Below are 9,313 nucleotides of genomic sequence, written 5' to 3'. Positions count from 1 at the left end.
TGAAGGCTGGAGGCCCCCTATTTCGAAATAAATGTCTACACAGCACTTATTTTGAAATAGCTATTTCGAATTCGGCGTTATTCCTTGTAGAATGAGGTTTACCAAATTCAAAATAAGCGCTCCGCTATTTCGAATTTATTTCGAAAGAGCAGTTTGGCTGTGTAGACGCTAGGAAAGTTATTTTGAAATAAGGGCTGGTATAGACATACTCACAGGGAGTTATCCCCTTCTTTGTAGCTAACCAGTGAGCGTAACAGAAGCTCACCACAGGAAAACAGTAGTGGAAGTTGGAGAACAATCTAGCTAAGCCAAAGCGCACTAACCATCCAGATACTCTCTGAAAACTCCAAAGAGGGATCTGGCCAAACTGACCTGTAAGCAGCTAACTAGATGTAGTGTCCCCTAATTCTCTAATTTTATGGCAGTTCAAACTGTTGTTTGTGTATAGCAGGCCTTGGCAAAATATGGCCTGCGGGCCAAATACAACACATGGATGCAGCAGGGAGCCCCAGGCAGGCTACTCTACTTGCCCCGCACATTGCTCAGAAAAGTGGCTGCAGGGCTATGTCTCTTTAAAAACTGTGAGCCCGGAGGGGAGGGGAGAAGGCTTCAGGCGTAACTCCTGCTTCCAGCACAATACCATTGGGTGACTCCTGGCCAGAAACTGATCAATGGGAGCTGCCTGTTTGAATAACAAGCAGCACACAAAGCACCACACCCACCTCTCCTCTGGCTCAGTTATTCACACAAGTACATGGCCGTGCAGCCTGAGCAGCGTGGGACAGACAGGCAGGCTGAGAAACCTTTTAATCTCTGCAAGCATTTAGCTCTGCAGGAAGGCAGGCAGGCAGGGCTGTTCGCTGGTAAGTCTCCTGGCCAGAGCCTGCCTCTGGCACCCTAACCCCTTTCTTCCCCAACCCTCTGCCTCCCCCACTCAACATACTCAAACCTTCTGCCCCCCTCCTACACCCTTACCCTGTCCCAAATCTGGCTCTCCAATCCCCTGCCCCAGATCACAGTCCATTCCTACCGTAGGTTACAACCCAAACTCCTGCACTCCAGTCCTCTCTCCTAGGTCACAAACCAAACCCCTGCACTCCAGTCCTCCGCCCTACGTCACATTCCAAAACCTTGCACTCCAGTCCCCTGCCCTAGGTCACAACTGCCTCCTTCACCTAAACTCCCTCCCAGACCCCACTCTCCCTCTTGCACTGCAATCCCTTACTCCAAGCTCCCTTCTGCACCCAACCACTATCCCAGACCCTGCATCTCCTTCATTAATACCATGGAAGAGTGCGGCTCTCGACCACTTTCCAAAATCTTGGACTGGCTCCCCGTCAAAAGTTATTGCCCATCCCTGGTGTTTTAAATCCTATCAACTATGTTTTTCTAATGCTATGTTATTGCACTTTTCTCTGTACCATCTCTGGTATTTCATTTCTTAGAGCCCACAGTCCATTCTGGAGAAAAGACAGAAGCCTTGCTGAAAACTGAATTTAGAGAACTTTTAAAATTAGGTGCGGGCTTATTTTCACACAAACAAATCATCGGTAACCACATCCCAAAATAATTTGTCTAAGGAGTTGGAGGAAAAAGGTATTATATATTGCAGAATACAGGAAAGAAAACTAGGAATTCTCTAACTTGGTTTTGTCATATTTGCATGCAAGGCCTGATCCAATGCCCACTGAAGTCTGGAGTGGGATCGGGGTGGGGGGTGAGGAAGAGGTCTTTCCATTGGGCATTGAATCAGGCCCATATTATGTATGTATGTCAATATCTCAATTATTTAGACAAACGTTTGCTGCTATTTTTCATGGAGTTATGAATAAGGACAGGTTCTCAGTTGAATAAACAGAGAGAACCCCATATCAGAAACAAATAGCTTGAAGCACTCTAGCAGTTTGTAAATACTGAGGGTTTTATTTCCACTTCACATGGTCTCAAACAGACTCTTAAACAAGACCAGTTACAATTTAGTATGCCCAGAGGTCTCAGCGTTTTCCCAAAACAAAGAAAGTTTTCAGTAAACACTGTACATAGCCAGCTGAACTGTTAGCAATAATTTAAAAATTATTTTGTACAGTCAATGCAAGTATACCAACAATAAAAGTACAGTACAGGTAATTTCACAACAATATTACAGTGAAACGGATTGACTCACATTTATGTGATGGTATGAGTACAGCAGCAATATGTACATGCACTAAAGTGCTAGGAACCCAAAGGCATGCAAGTCAAGTATTGTATGTGTATTATACAGCTAACATCACAAGACTTTCTGAGGCATTCTTTTCTCTTTTAAATGTGTTGTGTTTACCTGTATTCCCCTCCAGCTTATTTTATTCAATTCTAGTCAACTATCTTAATGGCTTTTACTACTTAAAATTTACTGCTTCTGACAACATGAAGCATCCATAAGAACTTTCCTCTTTAAAAGTTGGTGACACTGACATTAAAAAGAATAAAATTAATTTTTAAAATACCCTAGTTTTACATGGGGAAAACAAAAAATCCTAAAAAACCCGGACACACCAACACATTCCCCCAAAAACAAAATTAAAAAAAACATAACAGTGCAAATATAACAAAAAGGCAGTCGGTACTGGGGGAGAGAGAGTGCATTCAGTTTCCCTTAAAACTTAATGTACATTTTATTTGAAATCTTATTTTTTATATTTATATCATTTTTACCTTTTTTTGTTAATATACTGTATGTAGAAAAGGTGGAGACAAAAATAGTTTTCTGAGCTATGAAAAAATTAAGTTATGACAGGCACATTAACTGTTTCATTCTAGAAACATTGCTGTTTCACAGGTTGGACATTCAGCAGCTGAGCTTTAAAACATTCTTTGACCTCAACAACTAGGTCTCTCTTTGTTGAGAAATACGGGCCACGGTGATGGTGCTAAAATGCAAATTACAGTGAATTCTTCCCATGATAATTCATGCAGGCTCGCATCACTGGTTTGGGGTCTCCATCGGCAGTTCCTTGCTTCCATATACCTCAGAGGAAGTCAAATCTCCCACTGATTGAGACTGTGAGGCAGTAGGGGAATGTGAAGCCCATCTTGAAGGTGGGCGCCGATTTGCTGGTCTCTCTGGCCGGGAAAAGCAGGATTCTAGGGACGGAGCTAGTGCAGAACAAGGTAGTTCCTTTGCATCAAACAGATGGACAAAATATTAGTGACTTGTATACTGCTCACTTACATATACAATCTCCCCCCAAAACATCTCTAATTAAGTATCATGTTCAAAAGTTTCAGAGGGGTAGTAGCTAAGTTAATCTTACAGGAAAAACTTAAAAAACAACGAATAGTTTAGTAGCACTTTAAAGACTAACAAAACATGTAGATGGTATCATGAGCTTTCGTGGGCACGGCCCACTTCTTCAGATTACTGGAGTGTTGGAAGTCCAGAACCAAGAATAAATAAGGGAAGGAGTGGGGGGGAGGGGGCGGGGAGAAGGAAACAAAATTTTTGGAGGGGTGGGGGAGAAGACTGGCTTGGCTATCCCTTTGAAACTTATCTACCCACTGTCTTCCCCTCTCCCCCGAAAATGTTTTTTCCTTCTTCCTCCTCCCTCCCTGATTTATTCTTGGTTCTGGACTTCCAACAATCCGGTCATCTGAAGAAGTGGGCTGTGCTCACGAAAGCTCATGATACCATCTACATGTTCTGTTAGTCTTTAAAGTGCTACTAAACTATTTGTTGTTCTTTAAGTATCTTGTGTGAGAGAACAAAAGCAAGCAGCCCACTTTTCTGCACACAAGTACAAAACTATCTAAATGTATATCATTGACTGATGGGGCAAAAAGGAAAGAAGAAAAGAGAAGGTTTTGATGAATTGAAGCAGCTGACACACTTCTGTTTGCTAATATTCCTTAGGCTATAAAGAAGAACTGAAAGATATATTTGCATAATTCAATAAACTCCACTATCCATTGCATTGCTTCAAAATGCTAAACTGGGGGCAAAGTGCCTGGTATTGCATTTGCAAGTGAGGGGAAAAATGGGCACTCGCTCACTTATCTGCTTCAGAGGTCACACTGAAATAGAGGAAAGACTTATTTAGCTGGAGACTACTGAGCACTGCTTCTAACTGTATTAAAGAGGAAGCTTGCCTAACAATGTGAATGAAATATCTACAACATACCAGGCCAGGTTGCCAACCGACTGAGCCTGAGTTACAGGAATTCAGTGGTACTGTAGGTTAAAGATGGATAATTCACAGTCAAAAAGGGAAGAAAATCTGCCTGACTGAAAATTTAATTTACCACATCTTTTCACTGCAGCAAGATCAGTAAGTCTTCTGTGCAATTATAGACAAACAACACTTGCAATTTTTCATATCAGCACCCTATTCACATTTAAAAGTTGATAATTACTTATTATATTTATAGAACTCTCCCACATAACAGATAGATTTTATGCATCATTTTGCATGCCCATTATATCAAGTTGACTGATTACATGAAGCATGCTGCTTTGTGCTACCAACCGAACTTGTTGAATGTCTGAGGCTTTAGTCTATAAAGTGCTACCAGACCATTTGCTTGCTGTTTTTTTTCTGAGGCTTTAATGAATAGCTTAGAAGCTCTAAAAGCAAATCATCTGAGTTTGTCAACTTGCAGAAATGTATACATTAAGGGGAGAACACTGTACAGGATGAAAGAATTATGTACAACAATAATAAAACCCAAATACTGTATAAACTGACAAAATTCGAAGTCAGAGCTTATAAACCACATGATGCAAAACAAGAGCTAAGGAATGATAAGCTAAAAAAACCCAAAACATGACAGTAGACAAATAAATTAGGAAGTAAATATTTAGTATCATGCTATGCTATGTATGGAAAGAGAGGAAAAAGTGACTAAGAAATATTGAATTAGGTAACATGATATGCTATGCAGTGATTGAGCAAGATGATGTGATACAAAAGTATTTCAGACACTAAAATGGGAAGGAAGATGAATGTTGTAGAACTAGAGAGTCAGAGGATATCAGACTGCCAGTGTGTGTGGCGTACACATATGTAGGCTGTAGAGGAGATTATCACTAGAACTCATCAAGCCTCCGAGAAGGGTTATCCCTGGCATTGACACAGTGGGCAGCTAACAGCGTGATCAGTAGCACCACATTACTGTTTAAGATAATGTTCTCTTGAGATGCCAACAGCATTTTTGGTAAGAAGTACTATTCTGTATATGACCTAAGTCCTGGTTAGAAAAGAGCCCTACTGAATTATTTTTCTAATTTTGTTTGCTTGTAGCCATCCTAACCTAGTTTCCTTTATCTGAGAGGGAATCAGTATAATAGTACGTGGTAAACAATGTTGGCTATCTCCACATTCAGATGAATCTATGTATATAGCCCCAGAGTTTGGTCAGCTTTGACAGAAAGGCAGGGTTTAAGTCCATCTCAATCTTATTGGTGACGTCTGTACAAGTTAGTACTGGTGCTTCAAGGCACAGGTGAAAGCAGGAGTCACGATGACATGCATATTAATTATACTTATGAATCTATGCTCTTGGAACGTCTAACGGAATCTAAAGAATTAAAAAGACACTGCCAAAATATTATTAAAAATCAAAATTTCATGCAGCTACCATAGATCATTACAATTGCAACATTATAAAAATGAAATTTTCTTTTGATTTTTTATTCTGATAATTGATTGTTCGTGTTTCTAAACTTAGATTATGAAAACGGATGAGGCCATTTCCAATTTTTGCTTCTAATCAGTTTCACTTTTAGATTGTTGTGGGTATTTGTTGGAAAATTGTTTCACCGGAAATTAAGGATAGGTGGGTGGAATCATGGGCATATTTATATTAGCCCTAAGTTTTGTAAAAGCTCATTTTAACAGAATTTACATGTTGGGCTGAATTTGACTTGACAGTGTCCCTTTAAATCTCCAGGAGGCTAATGGGAGCTATGGAAGTTCACGGCCAACATAATGAAAGCAGAATAGGCCAGTCTTGTATTATGCCAAGTCAAAAAGCAACATTTCAAGGGTAGAATTATATAGAAATAATCTGTTATTGGACATTCATGGCTACCTGAAGTATTTTTGTTGTTATTGTTACTTACATATCTCTGCTAGCCCAGTGTTTCAAAAGTAAAGCTGTCAGATAGTTGTGGAAAAAAGGTAGAAAGAACTTACAGCAGTTTAGGCAGGCAGGGTTAGAGTCCCCATGGGGCAGTTAGTAAGACAGTTTGGTTCTGGACAGGATAGGAAAAAAAAGAATGCAAACAGGTTGGACAGGTTTTTTTTTTTTTAGTGAAGGTTTATACTCAACAAGGAAGAGCTCAACAGACGTCACTACCTGCTCATATCATGTTACCAGATTTCATGGGAGGGCTAATAGAAACGTGTGACAAGACACTGACAATCAGATTTAGAGAACAAACCAACCAATCTAGCACTGTCTTAGAAATGGACACAGCATTAGAGAATTCAAGCATTCCTTCTAAGTGGAGAAAGATGTGTGCTGCTGTCCTTTGCCAATTCATATTTAGGTCAGGGAATGTGACCGTGAAGGAGGAATACTGCAGAGTTGCTTTTTCCTTTGTTTGATTTTAAGTGAGAGAAAATCTGTAAATTTGTAACAAAGAAAAACCCACTGATGTTTTATGTTACCCTGAAGCCAAATAAGGCTTTAATAGATTTTTGCTTCACTCTTCCTTCTTAGTCAATTGAACAATGACAGTAAAAGAGAGAGGCTCAGCTGAAGAAAAGGCTCTTAATTTGGACCCCATCTACCTTCCTCCTAATTCCTGAGTAGTTCGGCTGAGTATGTTCAGCAATTACCTCATTAAGAACAGAGGCAGAAAGACCAAGTTTTTTGCCCGATATGCCTTCCAGGAGTGTTTTCTCTTCTCCAGTCCCAGTGTGACAGCGTGATCTAGGTAATGCTCAGAGTACCTTCCAAACCCAGAAAAGGAATCTTCATGTTGCTTTTTTATGTCTAGCCTGCTAACGTTATCAAAGGCAATGTTTATAAATCCCAAGACAGGCCACTACAATAGTGGGTTAGTGAAATAGCAGGATAAAGAATTGGTAGCCTAAACATGGTATATATGAATTTCCTTTAAGCAGCTCTGGGCAAGTTAGAATGCAAGAGAGCTATTAGCACTGTGCATAGCTAGATGTTGAATATAAATTCCATCATTTCAGCAGAAATATAAAAGGAAATAACTGGAATATCCCAAAGTCCAAAACAAAATTAAAAAAAAAGCTGCCACTGGGTGCTCCATGCAGGTTTTAATGTCATTCATGTATCGTGCCATGATTGTGAACAAGAGAAAGTTCTCTTTGGTGTGATGGTCACTTCTGTGGGCTGGAGAGAGGAAAGTAAAGAAGAGGCAGTACAAAAATCTTACAGAGAGGCGGTGTAGCAGCAGCAGCAGCAACGTGGCATTTCACTCAGCACACAGCATGCCTTCTAGGTGAGGCTCAAAAGACATATGTGGACAGTGTAATCTATAAATAACCGAAGGCATATTCAGATCCTAAAAACCCTATTTACAGCTTCATTTCCAACAATAAATCAATGTTCCACAAACACCTCTCTTTAAAACCCCACTGCATTTTTGAAAGTTAACACATCTGAGTGTCAAGTATCAGAGGGGTAGTCGTGTTAGTTTGAATCATGCATCTGACGAAGTGGGTCTTTGCCCACAAAAGCTCATGCTCCAATATATCTGTTAGTTTATAAGGTGCCACGGGACATCTGAGTGAAGCTCACAAGATTGCCCTTTAGGGCAACAGCGCACATTACTGGGAGGGGACAAGCCACTGTGGCTGTAACTCAGGGATGGGCAATAATTATTGATGTGGAGGACACTTTAAGATTTTGTAAGTAGTCAAGAACCATCCTTTTCTATGGAAAGGGTGAAGGGTCTGGACAGAAGTTGGGTGCAGAAGGAAGCTCAGGGTAGCAGACTGGGATGCAAGAGAGAGCGTGGGGTCTGAGAGGGAGTTTGGGTTGAAGGAGGGGGTTATGATCTGTGGCAAGGGATTGGGGTGCAGGGTCCGGGAGAGGGTAGGGGGGTACAGGAGAGGATTCTGGCCTGTGGGAAGGGTGCAGGAGGATGTGCATGGTCTGGGAGGGAGTTGTGACCTGAGGGAGGGAGGGTGCAGAGGGTTTGGGTGCTTACCTACGCAATTCCTGCCCAGCAGCCCAGCAGGACCTAAAGTCAGGCTCCCTGCTTGCCACAGCAACAGACCGCTCAAAACTGCTGGCTGCTCCATGTGGCTTCCAGCCAATAGGAGCTGAGAGACTAGGCTGGAGAGAGGGGCAGTGTATGAAGCGTCCTCCTTCCCCAGTGCTGGGAGTAGAGAGCCACAGGGAGCAACCTGCTGCTAAACCCATGCTTTAGCTAAAGCGCTAAAGTGGCTGGCTGCTCCCCGTGGCTCTCTACTCCCAGCACTGGGGGGAGGGAAGAAGGGAAATGCTTCAGGTGCTATGCCTGAGGGTGCTGGCAGGACACTCCATCGTCCAGATCCGGAGACTTGGCAGGCCAGATCTGGCCCGTGGCGGGGGTAGGGGACAGGCAGGAGCTGGTGCTTGGGAGAGGCCATCTTAAAAGCCTTGGACCCTCTGTGGACAGATAGCAGCCTCCCGCAGACAGAGGCTGCTGCCACCCTGCACTACTGCCTCTGTGTCAGAGGCTGCAGCGCAGGATGGCAGGGAGCTCTCCAGGTGTGGGGCCAGAGCACACTGATTGTCAGCCTCACCCCCGGGAAACTATCGAAGTCGTGTAACCAATAGTATTTTGTGTGGTTACACAACTATTCAATGACAGGCTAACTAACATCCCTAACAGAAGGTGTAGGAGGGTGGGAAAGAAGCAGTCTCACAGCCTGACCGCCTCTGCTCCAAAGGAGCCTGGTGCACAGATGAAGCACCTGGAATACATTGTACATGTGGGAAGCCTTAGAAGAAATTGTGCCTGCCTGAGGCAGTCTCTCCCTGGTGCATCCATTCCTCTGGGGTGATGTAATTCTGCACCATCCATTACATTACACAGTGCTGTGCTGTGAACGACCCCATCTAGCTCTTAAAAGGGACCTGCCCCTTAGAATGGCTCTGAGGCCAGACATCCTAACATGGGGTCGGCAACCTTTGACTCAGGGCCTGTCAGTCAGGGTAATCAGCTGATGGGTCTCAATATAGATTGTTTATACTGAGTGTCTGCAGGCACAGCCTCCTGCAGCTCCCAGTTGCCACAGTTCACCATTGTTGGTGAATAGGAGCTGCACAGGGACTCTTACACTCACTCTCTCATTTATTTCAATTTAAA

General features: G+C 42.6%; 1 protein-coding gene across 3 annotated transcripts in view; it reads right to left on the bottom strand.

Moving 5' to 3' along the window:
• Positions 1-1,721: 1,721 nt before the first annotated feature.
• The window catches only part of MTCL1 (microtubule crosslinking factor 1), a 167,702-nt gene continuing 160,110 nt past the window's right edge, over positions 1,722-9,313 (bottom strand). For 2 of the 3 annotated variants that reach the window (XM_075920966.1, XM_075920967.1), the window contains one exon: positions 1,723-3,157. In XM_075920966.1, coding sequence (XP_075777081.1) covers positions 2,963-3,157 — 195 coding nt within the window. In that variant the 3' untranslated portion in view covers positions 1,723-2,962. Of the gene's footprint in view, positions 3,158-9,313 lie in introns of all 3 variants that reach the window. The other variant, XM_075920965.1, reaches the window with a different exon arrangement.

This window comes from Pelodiscus sinensis, chromosome 2, assembly GCF_049634645.1.
Source record: "Pelodiscus sinensis isolate JC-2024 chromosome 2, ASM4963464v1, whole genome shotgun sequence".
Classification (NCBI taxonomy): Eukaryota; Metazoa; Chordata; order Testudines; family Trionychidae; genus Pelodiscus; species Pelodiscus sinensis.
The sequence above is the reverse complement of the archived record's forward strand: the minus strand, read 5'-3'. Positions and strand labels throughout refer to the sequence as shown.